This window comes from Diprion similis, chromosome 13 (assembly GCF_021155765.1).
Source record: "Diprion similis isolate iyDipSimi1 chromosome 13, iyDipSimi1.1, whole genome shotgun sequence".
Classification (NCBI taxonomy): Eukaryota; Metazoa; Arthropoda; class Insecta; order Hymenoptera; family Diprionidae; genus Diprion; species Diprion similis.
Window position 1 is genome coordinate 3,208,688 of NC_060117.1, and position 22,909 is coordinate 3,231,596.

Here is a 22,909-nt window from a genome sequence, read left to right on the forward strand (position 1 = left end):
TTCATTTGCAAATCGTTCGTTCTGTCGAAATTGAGTTCTTTCATTACTCATTTTGTGATTGTATAGATGAAATTTGTTTATTTGTTAAATGCGCTGTTGCCAGATATATTTTTTAGGTGGAAAAATAATTGAGTGAAAAAACATTTGTTTATTATTGTTAGTAGATAAATAATTGAATCAATCGGATCAAAAGTGATTTTAGATAACATCTAAGTTTAAGTTATTAATTTAAAATTTCTCATTGTAAAAATTGTGAGTAATATTTGATTGAAAAGTAAAACAAAAAAACAATTTGAAATTATCGCGCAAAAAAAAAAAAAAAAAAAAAAAAAAAAAATTCACACAAAGCTTCACTTTTTCTAATCATCCCGGAAAAATTTGGGGCAGAAAATTTTTCGACACTTGTTAACGGTGAAAAAAAAACACCGAGGTAAGTATAGGCGTATTTGATTCGCTGGGCAAAATGCGCAATTCAAATCCTCACCGAGAAACGAACGAATTCCCATGTGAATTCATCGGGCAGCACTAAATTCCGCCCAACAGCCTTTCAGCCCCCCCAGGGGGATTAACCCGGGTATTCCCTAGGGATCGGGGGCTGCAGGGGCAAGCTTGAAAATACCCAGAAACACCCGCGGCGTCGTTTAATGGAAGAAAAGACGCCCCGGCATGGCGCCTTGCTCAGAGGATATTATTTATTATTCTTTTTGTTCTGACACAGGTATTATAAATTCATCCGTTTATCTATAGGACGAGTGTTTTTGTGAAAACTAAACCGCGTGAATAGAGTTTCGATAATAGTCAGAAATTATTGGGTGAAAAAAAATTATGAAAGATCTTATTTTGTAGTAATTATTATACTTGCATTCATCAGATTCCGTGATTTTCGATTACCATAAAAGACTTGATCGATCCTTAAAATTTTATTATACTCGATTTTGAGATCCTTCATTTTGATATTTTCGCACAGTGTTATTCGCGAATCGACTTTGAATATAATTAGAAAATTTCATATTCGATTAATTTTTTCAAGATACTTTTGAAAATATTTTAAATTCATCAGTTCCTTTTTATATTCCTTCATTTTTTTTTTTTTTTTTCTTATTTGCACGGATACAATAATGTGGAAACTATACTGTGAAATTGAAATTCTTTTTTTACAAATGGGTCTGTTTTCTAGTTTTTCAATTGTTCAGTGAATTAATTCTTCTTGAATATTCAACTAATCTTAAATCTCCAATTAAATTTTCGTTACACTGTATAATAACTAGAAGAATCAGCATTAAAGCTGAAGAATTCGATCCGAATTAACCTGCCCTCGAAAAATAATGTCCCGTTTCTATAAGACTGTTGTAAAAGTATAATACCTGCTACCGTAATAATCCGAAAAGAGCAGACGGCTCGATTTATTGTTAACCTGGAATTAAATGACTCTTCAATTATTGCCCATTTCACTTGTATTACCGATTCTATAATATAAATAAAGCTTCTGACCTGGGATTATGTGCTTGAAATTAGTCAACCATAGGCGGGTCACCCATGATACCTGCATGGTGGTAGAGGCAGGTGAACTATGCATGCAAAACGGTAACGTGGTCTTGCGCAGGTATAATAATCGGTAATAAGCAGTGAGTCAACAATAAGTGTAACAGAAAGTGAATAAATGAAATCGGTCAGTAATCGAAACAAAGTGGGATTAACAGATTAAGTGTGAATAACAAGGATATTCAGTATTCTGGGAAAATTTCGCTTCGGTGTAAATCAGGGAATAAAAGTAAGGAAGAATTTTTGCATATTGTGCAACTAGTGTGCAAAATACGATTTTCCGCGCTAGTGCGGGAAATTTATTATTTTTCGCATTCATTTCGATACGCAAAATCGAATTTAAATTACACACTTTCTTTTTTTCTTAGGAATAAAAAAAGATTTTACAGATTATATCAAATAACCAGGGAGTGAATAGAAAATAGTTATTTTACCTGCTTACTAACATTTATTGTTGTAGGTACTTACAGCCTTTTTTTTAATTCTCCTCTACAATCATTATTTCCGAAAAAAGAAAATTTTCGTGATTAGAAAACAGTATAAAATAAATTTCACACATAAAGAATATCATTTTTTCTAACCGAGTACCGAAAAATTCGATTTTCCGTATCCGAACGAATGCGCAAAATAGTACATTCTCACACCGGTGCGGAAAATTCCATTTTCCGCACTAGTTGCGAAATTTACTATTCTTATCTTTCTTTTTTTTTCTTGAGGAAGGAACAAAAAAAAATGTATAGTCTTACCAACTTCTTAATTCTAAATTGAAAATAAAATATGTACCTGTTCATAAAAAAATGAACAATTTTACGTGTGCAGGCACGGTAAAAAGGTTACGACGAACTCGTGACTCGGTGTTCTCGCATTTATTATTCCGTGTTAAATTAACCCCTGGGCGTCTAGCTGCACCCCATGTCGGATTATCATGGGTGAGCTAGACACCTGCAGCACTATCCGGAAATGCAGAGACCCGCATATTACGTAGACCGAGCTGTGTATAACGAAGTACGGGGTAATTCGACGTGCGCGCGAAGCTAGCCGGCAGGGTTTATACACCATGTAATATGAATGAAGGGTTCCCTCGGCGAATGCTGCCGCATTAGATACCGACGAGGCTGCAAGCTTTGTGCTGAGAGAGCTTTTCGTATCGCCATTTCTACCCCGCTCGTGCGTCACGTGAGGGTGTCTGAGAATTCCTTATAGAAAAGTATCGTGGAGAAAATGGTTTACGAATTTTGAGGTGTGAAAAAAAAATTGCTATATTTTATTTCAACTCAGCTTATGCGATTCGATTTTCAAATTTCAGTAATAATATTTCGAAAAACGTTGCAAGCGATGGAGAAAAATTCTTTCAACTTTCTTTACGAGTCTTCGCCGCCATTTTTAGCCACTTTAATCGTGACTATTTTTCGTTTCTCTTATTTCACCTTGTGTTTTTTTTTTTGTTTTTTTTTTTATTTTTTTATCTTCAGCTTCAAGAGTTTGCATCATTTTTTCATTTCTGGCACAATAATTACTTACAGCTCACGTTGAGTCCGTTTCAATGACACGTGACAGAGATACCTGATTTAATTTGAATCGTTTAATTTGACAACGTAGGATTTCGACCCGCGTGACTTTTTTGCTTCTTTCTCTCTCTCGCTCTCTTCGGTTAATTTACGTCCAACTTATTTATTGACGTTTCTTATCGTACCGCATAATTCCCCTTAAATATTTACATACATTACATATACGTCATACATTATCTACCAAAGTTTTTCTTTTAAACTCCTGTTTGCTTTTTTCTTATTTATTTATTTATTGTTTTTTTTTTTTTTACTTATTGCATATACAGTATTGATTATCAAATTGTAACAATTAATTCATTCACAAAATATATCAGTGAGTAAATATAATTTAATCTTGTACTGTAAATTTGAGAAGAAATATGAATACAAATGTTGAAAGAAACGCGAGGAAAGTAGGGCAACTTGATGATGTTTTTTTTTTTTTTTCAATTTATTTTTAGATAATTGCTTGTTAAAACTTCTCAGAAGTCTTATTCCACGAAGACTATAATTAATTTAAATGATAATTTATCCTCATTTCATCAGTCTCGAAACGAAAAGTTGATCAAATTATTTTTTTACTTCCCAGTATTTTCCTCCCAATTTTGTCAATTTCGAAAATCGAATAACATCAACCTGTTTTCAGGATGATTTTGTTGTTGATTTTTTTTTCTTTTTCTGTTTTTTTTTTTCCAAACTATAACACGTTACGTCACATCAAGCCGCCAACGAACAAGTTCAATGATTTTGAATTTTGTTCACCTTGTCAAAAACGAATAGATAAAAGAAAAAAAAGAAAAAAAAAATAACTGGACAGATTCAGTTCGAGAAAATCGCTTATATCGTATTCGGCTGATTTTATTTCGGCGCAATTTATCGCCACAATTAGAGAGTCCCGCCCTAAAAGGGTTGCAAATTCGTTCCTCGGGGATTCGCTATAGGGGATGGGATCAACGTCGAGTTTCGATAACAATTCTGCGAATGGCCGAAAAGCAGCCCTACGGGCATATCGACTCCATTACCTACAGCCAAGCCTCGAAAACTCGTGGCGAGAATAGCTGCATGTGTATACATATAGTTTAGGTATATATTTAATGTGTAACACGTTAAGTACTTCGTGAATTTTACGAAAGTCCAGGTGACAGATGTTTCAACGATACTGCGGAGAGAGAATTGTATAGAAAACTTTCAATTTTCACACGGAAATATCTAATTAAATATGTATGAATATTTAGGACATTCGATTGATCCTTATAATAAGAAATATTTCTCCTGCAAAAATAAAACAATATTAACAGTTTGCCAATTTAAAATTACGTTTCAGGGGGTGGATGGATTTTTTTATTTTTGTCGATTATCGGGGGATTTTCTAAAATTTACGAAAACTTGACAAAACGGGGGGAGAGAAAAAAAAACATCGTTATCGACTATTTTGTGAGATAAGGGATAAAAAAGAAAAAAAAAAAAAAAAAAAAAAATACCTGCTCGAAGAATAATTGATTACAAATTGGTTTGTAAATATTTTTTTTCAAAGAACGAAGGTTTTCTTTTCTTTTTCTTTTTTTTTTTTCCCCCCCATCTGAATCGTGCGCCGAACGCTTGCGGTTCGTTTTTTATTTCGTAAAAAATTAGGGAAAATTATATATTTATCGAAATTAGTCAGCTGTTTCGATAACGCGAGTAGTTAGCTTGGGAATTTTCAGTTTCAAGATAAAGTGAAGAAAAGAGATAAAAAAAAAAAAAAAAAAAAAAGAAAGAAAAGAAGAAACAACAGGGAAAAAACGTAACCATTAGTCACTTCCGATAGTCAAATGAAATTTTTTAATGGAACTCGTCGTCGCTGACTGCATAATCTTCTGGTAAAGCGACGTAATACTCGACGAATTCTTCGTTTGGAATTTGCCCATTTTTTTTTTTTTTCTTTTTTTTTCTTAATTTTGTTTATTCTACTCGATTGACATATACATATATCGCTGAATATATGTTTATTTGCAAAAGCTGAGTTTGAACGATACAAATGAATCACAGTTTCCAAGTCGTGAAACTGACGAGCTGCAGGTTGTATCGATATTTGAAACGCGAGTCACAACATTAATTTCACTTTAATCGACTTCCGGTTGTTAAAATTTCATTAACATATCTCAGCTTTATTTCTTACACTTCTTATTATCATAGTTATTCTTTCTTGGTAAAATCACTAATTTCTCGGATAAACGGTTATCGTTTCGAAAGGTGAATGCCCGCGTTAATAATAATAGAATGAAAGTTTAAAAACGCGAAGCATCGAAATTACGGAATATATAATATGTGAGACAAACAAGTTGTTAACTACGCTGATTCATTCTCTCGTATATGTATATGCAGTATTTATATACATATATATGTATATATATATTATGTGCATCGACATGCTGCAGCAAAAGGCTTCGATTCTTACGACTCATGATATTTTATGACTCCACAATCAATTTATCGATATAATTATTATCAACTTTGTTGAACATGTGCGAGCAGCTTGAAATTCTCTTTTTTCACTGCTTGCAAAATTTCGCCCCATTAAGCAATCCGGATTCTAAACCGGTGAAAGTTTTTGGTTTTTTGTTTCTTTTGCCTTTATAAATAAAATGAATTTATTATGTACCAGGTTTTGAAGTGACTCGTAGATTTTTATAACAATTAGATGTTGAGAGAATTGTAAAATGAAAATTTTACATCTGGTTTATAAAGAAGGTGAGAAAAAAGGAAAAACGTTAACCGATTTCGTTTTACCTTTTTATAACACGAGTTACAACAATTTTATTCCCGATTGAAGAAAAATTATGAAATTTTCGGTAAGGCTTGTCAAATGTAAATTTAGGGGAAGAAAAATTTATGGATGACAAAATCTTATTACGACGATTCTGAACAATCGTCTGAAGAATAACGAAGAAATGAAGATTGTAAAAAAGGATTTCGAACGAGTTTAAAAAGCGAAAAATATAAAATTTCACTTTCTTCCAACCACTTGTGACATACAGAGAGAAATTTCTATTTGTGGTTACATTTCATTATATACACACAGTCCTTAACTATTTTCACTTTTCACCGTAACCAAAAAAAAAAAAAAAAACATATATATATATATATATAGTTTAGAGGTAGTCTTGAAAATTAATTTTGTATCTCTATGCCTAAACGATAAAATCTATTAAATGTTGCTGTTCTTTTTTTTTTTGTTACGGTTACTCGTACTGTTCATAAGTATTCTTGTAACTCTTGCTGTAATTTGATGTTCATTCAAACGGTAAATAAATATCAAAGTCTTAATATTTTACTGCAGAAAAAGCAAAAAGTAGTAAACTCAAAAAAACAAAAAAAAAAAAAAAAACAGATTTGATACTATCGCAACAGTAATAAAGAATCGAATTTTTATTTCCTTTTGTCTTTCTTCGCCGAATCATCTTGGCTGCCGATTTAAAATCGAATTTTCTACACATCGCTTAATTTCTTGGCAAAAATGAATTTTTTTCTAAGAAAAAAAAAAAAAAAAAAAAAAGAAATGTTAGAAAATAACAAATCTGTGTAATGACGACAACAGCTGATCTTAGACGATGCGAAATGTAATCAGAGGATCAGGGATTCAGTTTTTAGGGATAACAAAACTCCGAGGGTGGATTAAAGGGGTTGAAGTTATTAAAAATTTTCGGGGGTGGATTGAAAAATTCGGTCCGAGTTCCGGAGGCGGAGAAACAAAACGACTCGACATCCGTACGTAAAATCCCGATCCCAGTCCCAGAGAGACAGCGGGAAGGGAGGGAGGGAGGGCGAAGAGGAAGAGGGGGGTGTTCGAGTGAGGGGCTGGAGGGGAGGAAGGGGTGACGCAGGTGGGGGGAGGTCACGTTCGAACTGACGGTGGAGGGAAGGGGCGGAGAGAGGGCGAAGAGAGTGAACCGAGCGAGAAGGAAAAAGAGAAGGAGAACGAGAAGAGAGAACCCAGTTGGAATCCCAGCAGTGACGAGGAGGGTCGACAGTCGCCACACGACCTCCGTTTCGAACGGATCCGCTGAGTGAAGAAAACGTTGGTAGCAGTGTGATAATAATAGACAATTAGCGGGAAAAAAGTTGGAAGAAATAGAAGTGAATTTATATTGCCGATTTTTCGAGTTGTACTTCGAGTTGCATTATTGGAATCGTGTATGAAAAAAAGACGAAGTTTTATTGAATTTTTTATTCGGGATTTAAAAGCGTTCAACATGTGACTGTCGATTTATTTGCGATTTTGATTCTTACCGATCACCGATCATGTCAGTGCGATCGGTGACTTCTAACGATTTTTGAATTGGATTGTTTTTTGGACAGAGATATCTTGATTAGTATCCGATGCACAGAAAGGAGTGAATTCGGACGGGGAAAGAGGTGGTTTTTACCACTTTGGTTTTACCGATCTCTTTCGGGGAGTGTTTTTCTCGCAGGGATGATAGTATCAGATAACGATGAAGAGTGCCGTGGAATTTGGATAGAAGAATTGGAATCGAAAATACAAGAAAGACAATAGAAGGAGGTACACTACGATCGTCTGCGATCGGCAATCGATCCCGATCTTGATGTCTCTTAAGGATCGTTAAAGCGTGACCGTGAACGAATCCGATTTCTTGCTGACCGGGAAGAAGTAAGATCGACGAAGGAAGTGAGGATAGAAAGAGAACAGGAAGAAACCGAAATTGGGTTAAATCGGCAGATCGATTTCACCTTCACGTGGAGAAGTAAAATTGGTTTAAAGTGTAGATTTGTGATAGTGCGATTAATCGATTTTGTAGTGTGATATTCAAAGGAAAGGAATAAAATTCAATAAGAAAATAAACACCGATAACAATTTCCGTGGACGTTTTATCGACTGAGCTAAACCGAAGTGATCGTGGAGACAGATTAACGAGTGATTGATAGATCGTTTTGCAGTCTCGCAACTTTGCGATAGAAGAAAGAAAAAAAAACAGAAGCGAAGAGGTCGAAAACCGAGTACCGATTTCAGTCGATAGTGGATCGATAAAACTTACCGATCGATTAAAATTTTTTGCGATTGTAATTCGCCTTGCTATTCGAATCGAGTCTTCACCGCTACTGATAGAATCGTTCGAGCGCTTTCTTTTCAGAAATCAGTGATAATTAACGGTATCGATAATTGTTTGCAAAGGTAGAAAAAAAAAGGAAAGAAGAAAACCGAGTTAAATAAATATAAGAGAAAAGGATTACACCGAGACGGGATATCGTTTAAATTTGTACAAACAGTGATGATGCAGTTGTGAGCATAGGTGCAACGACGTGCATAAACGTGTGTGCATAATATTCATATAAATATATATATATATACCTATATACTTGGCGTGCAGCGTAACGGATTGTGGTGTACATCGTATACGGATTATAATAATAAGCAAACTTGTATTCGAGTGACATGTGAGAGGGAAAAGCAAGAACAGAAGGAGAGAAAGAGAGAGAGAGAGAGAGAGAAGGAAAAGCGACGAATTGTAATCGCTGCAGTGTGATTAATTGCAATTGTAAACACATATCACACTGTTGTTGCATCAATAATCACACACACACACATACATATATACACACACTCACACTCTCAGAGTCACGCACGAGCTTTTACGCACAGCATTATTGCACCGATGGATATCACCGCTTGTCTTCCGGCTTCCTCGTCGTCGATAAAAACGGTTTTGTGAGTATTTGTTGTGTTAATAAACTGATCTTGTTTTCGTTGGTATCCGATGATGTTGTTCTTTTTTGTCGTTTTTTTTTTTTTCTTTCTTTTTATTATATTTTTCATTCTTTCGATTATTTTATCAATATTAAATGATCCAATATGAAGTCGGTTCGAATACCGAAAGAAATCTTGGATTGGGTGTACCAGAAACGAAGTAAAAATTTTCGAATTCCTTTTTGTCTTGTAAAGACAATTTTATTGACAATTTTTTTTTTTTTTTTGTTCATTTGCTCGTTTTTCATTCGTCGGTATTATCCAGCGAAGTGAGACAAGTTTTTCTCTTCAATTTTCTTACTTGAGAACTTTGATGATATTCTATTATCATATAATTATAACAAACAATGGAAATTTGTTTGCTTTTTCTATATCGAAAGTCCGCTGCGATAAAATTGCGTTATACCAACAAACGTGGGGGAAAAAATCAAAAGTTCTAATAACATTTGGTTACTTCATCATCCAACTCGATTCAGGTGGTAATGCTTTCCAATTTTACCGTGTCGAATAAGGTCCTTAAATCCTTAAAGCATTGAGTGTCAACCCGCTGGTATTATCCTTAATGAATTTAATCGATAATTGAAAGACTAAAAATATACGAATATAAAAAGTTTTTTTTTTAATTTTTTTCTTGTCTTCATGACGCAGAAGCTTCTCGCGTTCATTATTCACTCGACAAGGTAATTTTCAAATCTCGTTTTGTTCATTTTACGTGATTTTACGCGCGTTCACGAACAGGCCATCATTCGCTGTTAAGAATAAAGCCTTCGGATCAAAGTGTGGCGGAGTTTTAGTTTTTTCGCAAGCACTGAGCTCGTAGTTTGATATAAGTTTCAGAATCCCCAACTTCGATTGGAGCAGTCCAAGTCTAACACCTGAAAGAATTGGAACAATTGTCGTCTTCGAAAAATTTCTGTTACCAAAAACGTTATTCCAAAGTCCAAAGCAAAAGAAAATTTCCCAGACTTTAGCAAGATAATTATAACGATTAAGAAATAAGGTTTCTCTATAGGTATAGTGTGAAGGAAAATAAGATTCTGTAAAGATTTTTGGAATTTAAATTCGTCGACAAAATCGTTTCAGTTTCTTACCGATACAACTTCTCGGGCCTATTCCGAATGGCAGATAAGCGTAGCGTGGTATTTTCTTCTTGTTCACGTCGCTGAACCTTTCCGGATCGAACTTATGGGGTTCAGGAAAATATTCAGGGTCGTAGTGCATCCCGAGTAAAGAAATATACACCGGTGTCCCTTTCTCGATTACAAGGCCGGTTTCCGGCAGTTCGTAATCAGCGTTTGCCATTCTATCCAAGATAGGTAGAGACGGATACTTTCGAAGTGTCTCCGAGACGACCTTGTCCAGATACGGAAGAGCGTTGATCTGCGGAAATAAAAAAGTCACAGAAAGAGAATAAGTTTCATGAACTTGTTACCGACGGTTCAAGTATAGAAATTTTATGGCCAGACAAAAGAAAAAAGTATTTTTAATCACCATATCAAATTCGTTACTTCGGATGTGATATGGTCATCCACCTTGGATACACCATGTTTTAGGTTCCGCGATTGCTCGGAATTTTGGAAAGATTCAAAAGTGGATTTCCACGAAAATTTATCAACTTTTTTGTTGAGATTTGGAACTCCGAAAGCCAGAATAAAAGTTTTCGAATTAATGGGGCATAACGCCGAAAAGAAGTTGGATCTAGAGTCCAGTGTTCAGTGATTTTTTAAGAGCTTCGTCATCTGTTTCGAATGTGATTCCATTGAAATAAAAAACGGTTTAACCAAAAAAACTGTTTTTAAATTCAAGACTGAGTGTCCATCACGAGCATAAGATAAGAATTTTTCGAACCATTTCGTATGTAAGATCGCCTCCGTTATTGGCCAGAGCAGTCTTTATCTCTTCCCGAAGTTTGGATTGTACATTGGTATGAAGTGCCAATTCGTGTAGTCCAAAGGCCATGATTGTCGACGAAGTCTCGAATCCAGCAGCGAGAAAAAGTGCGGCCGTTCCGGCTAGCGAGTCTCCCTCGAGTTCTGCTCAAGGATAATTGAAATACATTAGATGTTCTCTGTCCCTGATGAAGTTTTTCGTTTTTCTGTCTTACTAAAATCCTCGGAAATATCGATATCCGATTTACTCCAGTCGATCATCAAGTCGATCAAATCATCCCTGCGAACGCCGCTGTCGATTCTTTCGTTAAGAGTCTCGGTGAAGACCTTTCGCATGAAGTTTGTCGACGCCCTAGAGTAGAACTTCAATTTCAGAGGACGCACCAGCTCCGGAAAGAAGAATATCGAAGCCAACTCAGCACTCCGTGGGTAGCTGAATTGGAACATGTTTTTTCCGCACATCCTGAACTCCGCGTTCGGATCTTTCAGACAGTTGACTCTGAGCCCGAAGGCGCACGATCCTATCAGATCGGTCATGAACTCAGCCGCAATCTCCTTAACCTCGATCTCTCGACCGGCGCCTAAGCATAAAAACATCTTATCGAGACTCGGCTCGTGAAAATAAATCTACAATTACCTCCGAGTTCGAGGGCTTCCATGTGTCTGTCCAGGTCCTCTCCGACATCCATCATCAGTTTAAAAGTGCGCTGGAGTTTTGCGGCTGTGAAGAAATGCGACGTTTTCGCACGCATCACTCGCCACGCCGGGTTCCTCATCAGAAATAGATTTCCGTAAGCCATACTGTCCGAAGCATCCGTCCGCATGAATCTGTCCGCAAAGTAGTCGAAGTCCTTGATCAGGACTCTCTTCACGATCTCCTGATCCCGCAAGACCAGAGCCGGCTTGTCGAAGACGTAAAATCCGATGTAAGGCAATCCGTCATTGCAACTTCCCTTTTCATACACCGACTGAATCACTTCCGATGTTGACTTACGGAACAGACAACAGTCCAAGAAATTTCCGAAGAACGGTATCGGCGACACTTCAATCACATTTCGCTTCGACCAGTAGTTGAAATTCCTCGTCATGTACAGATAGGCTGCCCCAATGGCGGACAGAAACACCACCGCCAAGTCCAGCCACCAGGTCAACAGCAGAGCACCCATGTTGGGTCTCTTGTGTCAGAAACCAATCACTAGTACTTCTCCTTAGTCCTCCTGTTCATTTAAACCAAGTTGCAACTCCAATATTTTGAACGATTCGTTGGATCTTCCTTTCGTTTTTAATGGATAGAGTTTATAGTAGATATACTTTGGTTTTCGTTAACTTACCTACAAGAGCAACGAGCCACTACTTGAAACATTTTGATCGACGCACGACGCCCGAATGAGAAAGACTGTTCTCTTCTCATCATGTCCGACTATAAGCTCTTGGTTTATCTCCCTCCTGATAATCCCGTTTTAATAAAGAATTAAGAAAAAATACGTCGCGACCTTGACGTGCTTACAATTAAATCAGTTGCAGTAGAGATCAAAGTGTGAGCTGATAAAATGCATTAATCTTGAAATTCTGATGTTGATGCTTGTATTGCGCAATCGTTTGGATCGGATCAAACCAAGCATTGCAATTAGCATAAACTGTATATCCATTCATGTAGGGCATATTACTGTTATCCCCAACACACAACTGACGAGCTGGGTCAACCAGTTCTGCAGATTGTGGATCAAAGCTAACTGAACACTGCAGGTCAAAAATCATAAGCTTTTTGGATTGGCGTTAAAATTGGTTTCCAAGAGTTTCTTTGTTCGCTGATTTCGAATCGGTATCCAATATTTTCAAATTCGAAATGGCAGCCTCGTAATGGCCGACGAAGACGCAATAACTCATTTACGACATTCGATTCGTGCCTACGCATAAATGTATCGCGCACAGTGTACAATAGAATGTACCTACATGTGCTCGGTTGTACCGATCTGGGTAGAAAGTACCTGTTGCCGGTCTCTCGGTTGCTAAGAGGGGAGGAAGAGAGAGGGAGAGGGAGAGGGAATGGCTCAACGCAGTTTAACCGATTGCAAAACACACATAGCACCGCGGATCACGGTCGCCAAGAATCGAGACATACCTGGTTAATGGGCACTCCGGCTCGCTCGAGAGACTCGGCACTTGCTCCATAGAATAGCTCAAGTCTCGATACAGATACGAATAGGTGTACCTACTTATACTTCCACGATCAGCAAGTACCTGCACCGTGTAATTTTATCTATACAACCAACTTCCAGCCGCTGTGCAATCGGTTGGAGCGAAACGGAGAGTATGAAATCGAGCCGCCTGTCCTAAAATAGAATGCTAGTTCAAGATTGTAATCTTCTGAAGATGAGAAAGCGAATGTATCGGCGTGTTTCATCCCCTGTCATTCTACTCGAGATTAGGCAATTTTAGATATTTTCCAAAACGATTTCTACGTACACTTCAAACCTCCACACTGTTTTCTTATCATGTATATTCTCGTTGAAACACTTTTCCGTCGATTTTCAATTTATGATATATATTCTATTTCGAAACGTAGCTAATGTAACATTTGCCGATTTCAAATATTTTCTGCCGATTTCACGTGGTTTTCTATCATTGAAACACTTTTCTGCCGATCTCCATCGATGACATTTTATTCCAAACGTTAGCCAATGTAACATTTGCCGATTTCAAATATTTTCTACCGATTTCACATTGTTTTCTGTTATCAAAACACTTTTGTGCCGATTTCCATCTATGACATTTATTGACGGCTATTGTGCCGATCACAACTGACTTTGTTTCTCGCTGTTCGGAATTTTATATACCGATTTACGTTATTCTCTAACGATGTCAAATAATTTTTCCACGGTCTGAGGTTCACTGATTTTAGACAATATGATATTAAATCGAGTTCCAAGCATTGTGTTAGTGACTTCGGACAATAACATCATGTATTTCAACTCTCTTCTACCGATTTTAAGCGATTCCGTATCATTTATAGCTAAATTTAGAATTTCTCGCTCCCGATTTTAAATGCGATTGTAACCATTCCATTCCGATTTCAACTCTTTCCTACCGATTTCACATGCGATTTCGAAAATTCTCTACGAATTTTTCAACTCACTAAATCAATTCCTTGGAAAAATCAATTCTCTCAAACAAATTGAAAAACGTTGAACCGATAAGGAGATATAAATCCAGAAACCATTGAAGGTTACACCTGCGTTGCAGCATAACGATCACATAAGAAAATACTGCGAAAATTGGAAATCACGTGATCGTGGAGTGTCAAACGACTACAGTAATCACGTTGAACATAAGACTAGAAAAAAAATCGGCAAATAATATCATGATCATCGATTTTCACTAAGTGTATATCCGACTGCTGATATCTCCAAGAGCAGATCAGCGACGCGCGTTCACTCGATATATAATAACAAGTTATAGGAATGCAACGCATAACCGCAGCCACAGTAGGTATATACATACCTAGAATAAGGTGTAACCAAGGTGTAACCAAGGTGTAACCAAGGTGTAACCCAAGGATAGAAAGGCACTGGAGGCAGTCTGATTCCCTCTTCGATCTCTGGCTCGTTCCTTTGGTTCGTTTCGAACTTCAAGTGCGCCTTTGCACGTGTTTGTGGAGTCAGTCGGATCCCCGGCTGTTAGACATGAAGAGTTGAAAGAGTCAAGTGCCCACCTACCTGCCTACTGCCCACCTTCTTCAACCACTCGACCGTCTCAAGACATGGCATAATAATGCGAGGCGGCCGACTTGCCGGCGTCGAGGAAGCGTCGTTCTTGCGTAACAGCTTGGCAGGATATCCGGCTGATCGGGCCCATCGAGACCCACAGTCAACCATACTCAAACTCCAATCGGGCATATTAGGCCCGCGGGGTCTTCGGGTTGGACTTTAGCGAGGCGATATATCGTTGGAAGAAGTGGAGCGAAAAATGGCGGGAAATTCGGTTTCTTCTTTCTTCGAGAAATCAAAAGGGTGGGAATTTCAAATAAACTGTTATCGATGCACCAATGACTAGTTGTAAAATTATTTTTATTATTATACCGATAAAAAAAACTTCAGTGATATGAAATTTTTAAAAACAATATTAAATAGATTTCAAAATATAGAAAATCGTTCAATTCTCGTATGTAATCGATTACGTTATACGTGTGTTTGACGTTGAATATCATTACATATTATGTAACATAAAAATTGACAAACAAATGATGACAAGAAAGAACAAGTTTTCCAACTTTTCACCAATCTCGTGTCGCGATATCGGGTGAGTTTTTGATAAAAATCTAGGCAAAAAATAATGATAATAAAAATGATTTACTGGCGAAACAGTGTCACTGACCGAAAGCCTAAGGCCACGCTTCAAGAAGTCGTCGTCGTAGCTTGTACCTATATTATACGCCTAGTATATATACCTGGGTGTATACTTTATACAGCCTGCACACAGCGTGACCAGCCAGCAGCAGCCACGCGAATGACCGACCGTGATCAAGAGAGTCGAGCGACGCGTCTCGCAATGACTATTTTATTTATTTATTTATTTTTTCCTCTCTCCTTCTCTTTCCTCATTTGCCTAATTTCCGTTGCGGGGTCTTAATTACTGCGACCTGTTGCATCTCACTCAAAAAATTTCGAAATCGCGCGCGTACACAGTGTCGTTTATGAAATCCAAACAACAGCAGAAAAGATTATTATTAATTGATTGAATGTATGGGGGAAAGAAAAAAAGGAAAAAGAAAATAACGGACAAAAAACAAAACTAAAAATAGGAATTTTAAAGAAAAATTTCTTAGCCATGGAACTCGGATGTAAGAGAATAGGAGAAAAAAAAAAATTTAATAATGACTGCAAATTTTTTGCATATAATGTAAGCTCATTTTTTAAATTATTCAATTAAAAACTCGATCTCTGACCAAAAGAAGAGAGACGGAGAAAAAAATTCTACTTAATTTATAAGCCCTGCGATAACGAAGCTTAAATATACAACTCTTATTATTATTATTATTATTATTATTATTCTATGATGTATATAATATGAATGTAATATGAAACTCGCTTGTGTAAATCTATACTAAGTGCAAGAAATTTCCTCAACGATTAAGAGGAAGTGATACAGCAAAGATGAGAATAATAATGATATTCACGACAAGTTTTGGCAACTTTTGGCGAATAACGAGAAGTAGAAGAAAAAAAAATAAAAAAAAAATTAAAAAATAAAAATAGTAGTACATAAATATATGTATGTGTACATAAAATGCATATATGAATATTATAGCAGCGACCGGTTTTGTGTGCCGATGTCTTCCGGTGTGATTTTAAACGATCGGTCTGGGCCCCTCTCTTTCAATGGTGGAGAGAAAGAGAAAGAAAAAGAGAAAGAGAGAGAGAGAGAGAGGCTGGACCCCGTTTCATTCGCTCGTTCCTTCGTTTATATATATTACGCTTGTTGGCTACCTACGCACAACGTTGATTGACGACGACTTTTTGAGTGACGGCACAACACAGAAGAGAGGAAGGAATCACCGCGCGCACTCTGGCCGTGAGATCTCTTCTGGCACTGACCTAACGCCATTGGCCCACTTACAATAAACTGGCGATTCGATTCATTGACGTCTTCGACTTCGGATATTTCGGCATCGAGAGAGAAACGAATATAATGAAATAATAGGAATAAAAAAAATTTAAAGAGAGAACGAGAGAGAGAGAAATTTTTGACCGGATGTAGCTGAAAATTTGTTTATTATAACCGTTTGGTTGATAGACAATAAAAAAAGAAAAGAAGAAATTATTCTTCACTGAGATGAAATTTGAAAATTTGAAAATTATTTTTGTTCACTTAGTATGGAGGAATGTAAAATAAAGAAAAATGATTAGGTATAAGGAAAGTGATTATATTTACAGGGTGGGACAGAAAAAAAAAAAAACAGGGACTGATTTGAAACGGGAATAAAATCCGAAACTATTTGTTGACCGATTACTGAAAATTTTATTATTTTTCTCGAAACCAGAGGAATGAATATTTGATTTCACGTTTGAAAATTTGAAAAATCTTCATTCTCTGCTGAAACACACGCTCTGGAAAATTGGGTTTTTGAAAAAGTCGCTGGGTGAGTGGAATAAAATTATCGTGAAAGAATATTCAACTCAATTACCTTCTGAAATTGTGATTCGAAGATTTATTTAAGACTTTTTCTTCTACTTTCGAGTGAGAAAAACAATTTTCGAAAATCGGTCAACGCGTTTGGATTTTATTCACGTTTCGAATCGGGATCGTCTTTTTGGCCCACCTTGTACACACACATATATATATATTTATATATTACGTATTTTAATTTGAAAAAATTTATTCATCATATGGTTGATTTTTATGATTTTCTTTCAGTGTATCATACACATTGATATCAATAAAACAATTATTCGAGACGCAATTTGTAGTCGCAGTTACTTTTTCCAATACTTTTTATTGTTTCCTTGTTCTCCAAGGTTTGTGACAAGTTATATAATCATCGTATCGTAAAAACGCAGAAGAATCGTTAAATCAATCGTTCGTCCACTACATACATACATGTGGATTTGAATCACTCAATTTTGTGCAGTAAAATAGAATGCTAGTTCAAGATTGTAATCTTGTAAAAATTATCCAATTTTCGATATTTTCCATACCGATTTCAATTTACACCTCAAACTTTCATACCGATTCCCAATCATTTATATTCTCGTTGAAACACTTTTCTGTCAATTTTCAATCGATGATATTCTACTTCGAAACCTAGCCGATATATCATTTGCCGATTTCAAATATTTTCTACCGATTTCACGTGGTTTTCTGTCATTGAAACCCTTTTGTGCCGATTTCCATCGATGACATTTCATTTCAAACGCTAACCGATATGTCATCTGCCGATTTTAAATATTTTCTGCCGATTTACGTGGTTTTCAGTCATCCAAACACTTTTGTGCCGATTTCCATCGATGACATTTCATTTCAAACGCCAACTGATATGTCATTTGCCGATTTTAACTATTTTCTGCCGATTTCACGTGTTTTTTTTTTTGTCATTGTAACACTTTTGTGCAGATTTCAAGTGATTCAGATCTATTTCGAACGCTAGTTAAAATATCACTTGACAATTTCAAATATTCTCTACCGATTTCACGAAGATTTCTTCCTGCTAAAAATTTCATCTGCCGATTTAAGTTATCCTCTGACGATGTCAAATAATTTTTCTGCGGTTTGAGGGTCACTGACTTTAGACAATACGATATCAAATCGAATTCCAACCATTGAAGTTAACTTTTTCGAATACCTTTTATTATTTTCTTGTTCTCCAAGGTTTGTAACAAGTTATATCACCACGTCGTATCGTAAAAACACAGAAGAATCGTTCAAGTCAATAATTCGTCTAATACATACAAACATAAATATGGATTCGAATCACTCACTTCTCTGCAGTAATATTCCAAGAAATTATTAATTTTCCGTCAAAGAGTTAATTACTGAATTCTTCAGATAACGAAATTAATTATACGAGATAATCAACGCTCTTCATTCTACAATAAATAAGCATTATTCTCGTATTCAATTATTCCTACAGTGATAAATTCTTGTGCTTGCATGACACATTTTACACTATAGTATGTTGATGCATAATAAACCACGTGATACCCTATAGTTCAACAAAATCCTTTAACTTTCCCAGTATGGGAGAAAAAAAATAAATAAATAAACGTATACAACCCCATAAAAATCCGACAATATTTCATGATTTCGATAACAAATAACCGATCTCCAATTCCACTACCTCAGTAATATTAGACATAATCGATAAATCAATCAACGAATATAAATCGATCGATCGATAAATCGAACAGTTTCACCGGCTATATTTATACGTAAGAAGAAAAAAAAAAAAAACACATAGAAATAAAAATCTCTAAAAGCAATAGAAGAGCACCATAATCTATACGATATACATATATAAAACTTGTTGCGCAGTGCATAAAATATTATTAATAACAAATTCACGTTATACAAATACACGCAAATGTATCTATTAAATGCATATACGCATATGTTTATTGCTATGTATTTCACCACCTACCACCATAACGTGCCTTTCAAATATTCAACGTATAAATATATGTGTATGTATATGTGTGTGTGTGTGTGTGTGTGTGTAGGCGATACTCGGCCACTTGAGAACACTTGACCGTGTTTACGAAGTGGGATGATTTATTTCCACGATGTTTTTTTCACCACAAACTCAACACCGTATAGATACACGTATTTCCTCTGTATACATAACATATAGAACAGCTGTATTTGAACTGATGATCGTACGTGAATATGTATAGAAATACGTATATATATATATATATATATATATATATATATACGTATATAGATGTGGATAATAATGTATAAGTGAAACGCGTTTGCGTAACTCGCCGTTAGATATACTGAAGTATACAGGGTGTTCGATTTTTAAAGATCGATCGAGTTCATCAAATCATTCGAAATTAGAATTTAAGATAATCGAGAGGAGCAATTATTGTATAAAATATTATATATATATAAATATATAAAGAAAATCAAAAAATCACTAAACTAAAGGAGAAAAAAAAAAAAAATTAAAACAAACGATAGATTCGTCGACGAATTTGTCTAAGATTTGAAAAATTTGGCACAGAAATGAAACGATTTTCTATTTTTTTTTTTTTTTTTTTTTTTTTTTTCTCTTTCTTTCTTTGTTGATTCAAATTAAACGAATAACGGTGAACAATAATAACGATAACGAACGAAAACCAAAGAATCGCTTACAAAATTTTAAAAAAAAGTTTGTAATATCGATTTATTTTTATTATCATTCTCATTATTATTATTATTATTTTGAATCAGTTACACTTTTATCGGTGCCACAACCACCACCACCACGACGCGAGTTCTTTTTAATTTTCAAACAGTTTTTTTAATATTGCTCGTTCGTCATTTTTCGCCTAGTGCAATTTTCTTTCCAGTTTTTTTTTTTTTTTTTTTTTAATTTAAAATAATTTCTGCCACGTGACGAACATTCGTTCGGTTTTCAAATTTCGAAAAAGAAAAAAAAAAATTCAAACTTCATCGCTCTTTTTTTTTTTTTTTTTTTTTATTTTTTTGTTCCCCTTTATGCTTCTTGCCACATGATTTTTCGCTTATTTTCATTATTTCGCCTGCCTGTTTGAGTTCTGGCGTTGCGTTTCTAACTTCCTCAATAACCTTCGGACTATCGTCGATATTTCTACCGATTTATGCATGTATGTACATTTAAATATATATGTATGTGTATATAAGCGATAGAGCGCGCCGAACAGTCTGCAATATTTTTGGCAATTTTCCAAAATACACATCTATGATATGCTACGTAGTTATACGTATAAGCATATATATATATTATATATATGTACATAACAAAAGCAGGTGTACCTAATATTTAATAGATACGTGCCAAAAGTTATAGCAGAGAAACAAATATAGGATGTGAAGAACCAGTTGGAATAATATGCATATATAAAACGAATTTGAAAGAATAGAAAAAACAATAATTGAAATTAGTGTAAAAAAAAAAAATGACTTTACGTGGTTTAGACGAGATTGAATAATTTTTACGGATTCATGATTCTGTCATAAAGAATTTTTATCAAACGTTCTACGAACTTTCGTTGTAAGTATAGTAAATAAAATTAGGCAAATTTTTTTTTTTTTTTCTTTCTTATCAAGTAGTTACCAAACACTTGAATGAATCGGCATTTAAAAAGAATTAGTTTCTAAAGTAGGAAATTTTTTTTCTATCGACGAAACGCAATTATAGCAATAATAATTAAACTTTGATAATTTTATAATCAAGATGGTCACAAATTTTCGCTGGGGAAAAAATTTCATCACAATACCAAAAAAAATATATAGTGTACAAAAAAAAAAAAAAAAAAGTCAGTTTAAGACCGATTTTTTTTTTTTTTTTTCTTTTTTCATTTTTGAAAGAAAAATTTCTTCTTCTCAACAAAATGGTTAAATTTTTTTACGAACCCAGGATGAAAATTATTATATCCCGGACACGTCATGAAATTCCGAGAAGATTTCCACCTTTTTTTTTTTTTTTTCCACGGGATATGAAATTCCCTGAGAATTTCCTGATTTCATAATTTCCATGACCTCTTTTAAACACCCTGAAAATTTTTTAAGGTTTTCCCACCATTTCCAGGCGTTTGGCCATCCTTTATTATATTTTCGTATTCTCGTATTCTCGTATTCTTGAATCGAAGGATTCTCACCGCTGTGTGAATTAATAAAACATTTCCAACCTTGCGGCGAGGCCGCAACACCGCACGTACGGAAATCTCATCGGAAATAATAATCTTTTTCTCCTTATAATCGTATACAATGTATACATATATGTATATAATAATCAGCCGAAGTTAATGACGGTTTAAATACAATCGAATTCAACGTTCGCGTTTCACAAAAAACTATTCAATACACATTAAGACCCGAATTCAGCACAAGGCACCGAAAATAGAAAAATCACAGAGAAATTTGACCAAAGTGTCTAGTATCTGCAATAAATTAATATGCAATATTTTTTTTTCTTCTTTTTCTTCTTTTAATACTCACACAAAATTTTGTAAAAAAAAAAAAAAAAAAAAAAAACCACCGCAATTGTGAAATGTGAGGAATGAAAGGTAAGGAAAAAAAAAAAAACAGATTACGCATCAAATTTCGAAACAAAGAAAAATACGAGAATTTCATTGAAATCGATCGAAAAATTGAATCAATTTTTTTTTTTTTCTTATTTTCGAACAAGACAAATTATTATTTATCCGATCTGAAAACAAACCAAAAAAAAACAAAAAGAAAAAACGTTGGACGTTAGAATAATTAGAGAAAAAAATTCATGATTATTCAGATATAGTGAATAAAAATGCAGATAGAATAGAAGTAAAAAAAAAAAAAAGAGGGTGGAAGGTGGACATCGTTATCGCAAAGGCGAATAATTTGCGATATCCGCAAAATTGCATCTTATATGTATACATATAGTATTCGTGCAGTCAATGGCAGCGGATGTACATACCTACTCGTATTACACGTCCGGGTTTTCGAAAATACGCGTATATATATAGGTATGTGTGTAAGTATAATATCTGACCTTTGGATCGGCGTCTCTTTCTCTTGCCTCTGGGTGTTTTTCCAAAAATTTCGCAACTTAATCGCACACTCGAGCCCTGCAGCATATACCTATATGGCAAAGACCGCAAAACCGGACACAAACGCGCGACGTTGACCAATAATAATTATTGCACGAGTGTGAACTTTCACCGAAGTGCGAGAGTATCGGTGCGCGTCTGGCTTTTCGCGGGTACCGATGAGTACATATATACTGCGTATACTAGGGTGTCGCAAAAAAACCGACTATTTTTTTTTTTTTTTTTCGAGTCTCGTGTGAAAAAATGTTAGTTTTCGATGTTTTAAGAGCCCGCTTCAAAGGATAGCTCCAAAAAAAAAATTTTTAATAGGTCGCTCTACATTTTTTTAAACGTCAGAAATCGTCTGAAATCGAATTTTTTTTCTCGTCACGGTATAATTTTATAGACGAAAGAAAAAAAAAAAAATAAGTTTCCGAAAGTTTCAGTTCAAAATTTGAATCTTGAAAGGTGGCTGATAATTTTTTTTCAATTTTTTTGGTGCATTTCTCTAGACATTTTCGAGCGACCTTTTAATATTCATATTAAAATTTCATAAATTTTTTTTCTTCAATCTAGTAAGAAAGAATCGACAACAATACACCACGACGTGAATTAAAAATCAAACAAAATACTGAAAATACAATTTTTTTAATTCAAATTTTTCATGATTTTTGACATTTTTTTTAAATTTTGAGCGACCTCTTAAAAATTTTTTTTTTGAGCTGTCCTTTGGAGTGGGCTCTTATAAAACATCAAAAACTAACATTTTGTCACACGAGACTAGGGAAAAAAAAAAAAAATAGTCGGTTTTTTTGCGCCACCCTACCGTATACTTTAAATGTCTGAAAGGGGGGGGGGGGGGGGGGGGGCTTGTAACAAGTGACGAGGAACACGAGATGCGAAATAATTCGCGATCGACGCCGCAATGCTGCCGCTGCT

The 22,909-nt window shown here is 35.2% G+C and overlaps 3 protein-coding genes across 3 annotated transcripts in view; 1 reads left to right on the forward strand and 2 right to left on the reverse strand.

Moving 5' to 3' along the window:
* The first annotated feature begins 8,712 nt into the window (after positions 1-8,712).
* Positions 8,713-22,909, forward strand: part of LOC124414235 — a 32,440-nt gene continuing 18,243 nt past the window's right edge. The window contains exon 1 of the mRNA XM_046895214.1: positions 8,713-8,793. The gene's annotated coding sequence lies outside the window, so the exon portion shown is untranslated. The remainder of the gene's footprint in view (positions 8,794-22,909) is intronic.
* Positions 9,523-11,915, reverse strand: LOC124414237 (cytochrome P450 6k1-like). Its single transcript, XM_046895218.1, has 5 exons — positions 11,359-11,915; positions 10,937-11,302; positions 10,681-10,865; positions 9,924-10,212; positions 9,523-9,707 (listed from the first exon to the last, which is right to left on the reverse strand). The coding sequence occupies exons 1-5, from the start codon at positions 11,885-11,887 to the stop codon at positions 9,541-9,543; spliced, it is 1,536 nt and encodes a 511-aa protein (XP_046751174.1). The 5' UTR covers positions 11,888-11,915; the 3' UTR covers positions 9,523-9,540.
* Positions 19,130-22,909, reverse strand: part of LOC124414241 — a 35,608-nt gene continuing 31,828 nt past the window's right edge. Inside the window, exon 6 of the mRNA XM_046895224.1 lies at positions 19,130-19,158. The gene's annotated coding sequence lies outside the window, so the exon portion shown is untranslated. The remainder of the gene's footprint in view (positions 19,159-22,909) is intronic.

Bases quoted from the DNA above. Each gene is read 5' to 3' on its own strand.
- LOC124414237 (XM_046895218.1), bottom strand. From the start codon at position 11,887: ATGGGTGCTCTGCTGTTGACCTGGTGGCTGGACTTGGCGGTGGTGTTT. The intron at 11,303-11,358 runs GTAATTGTAGAT...TTTTATGCTTAG, and splicing joins GGAAGCCCTCGAACTCGGAG to GCGCCGGTCGAGAGATCGAG. The intron at 9,708-9,923 runs GTAAGAAACTGA...CAATTCTTTCAG, and splicing joins AGGCCCGAGAAGTTGTATCG to GTGTTAGACTTGGACTGCTC.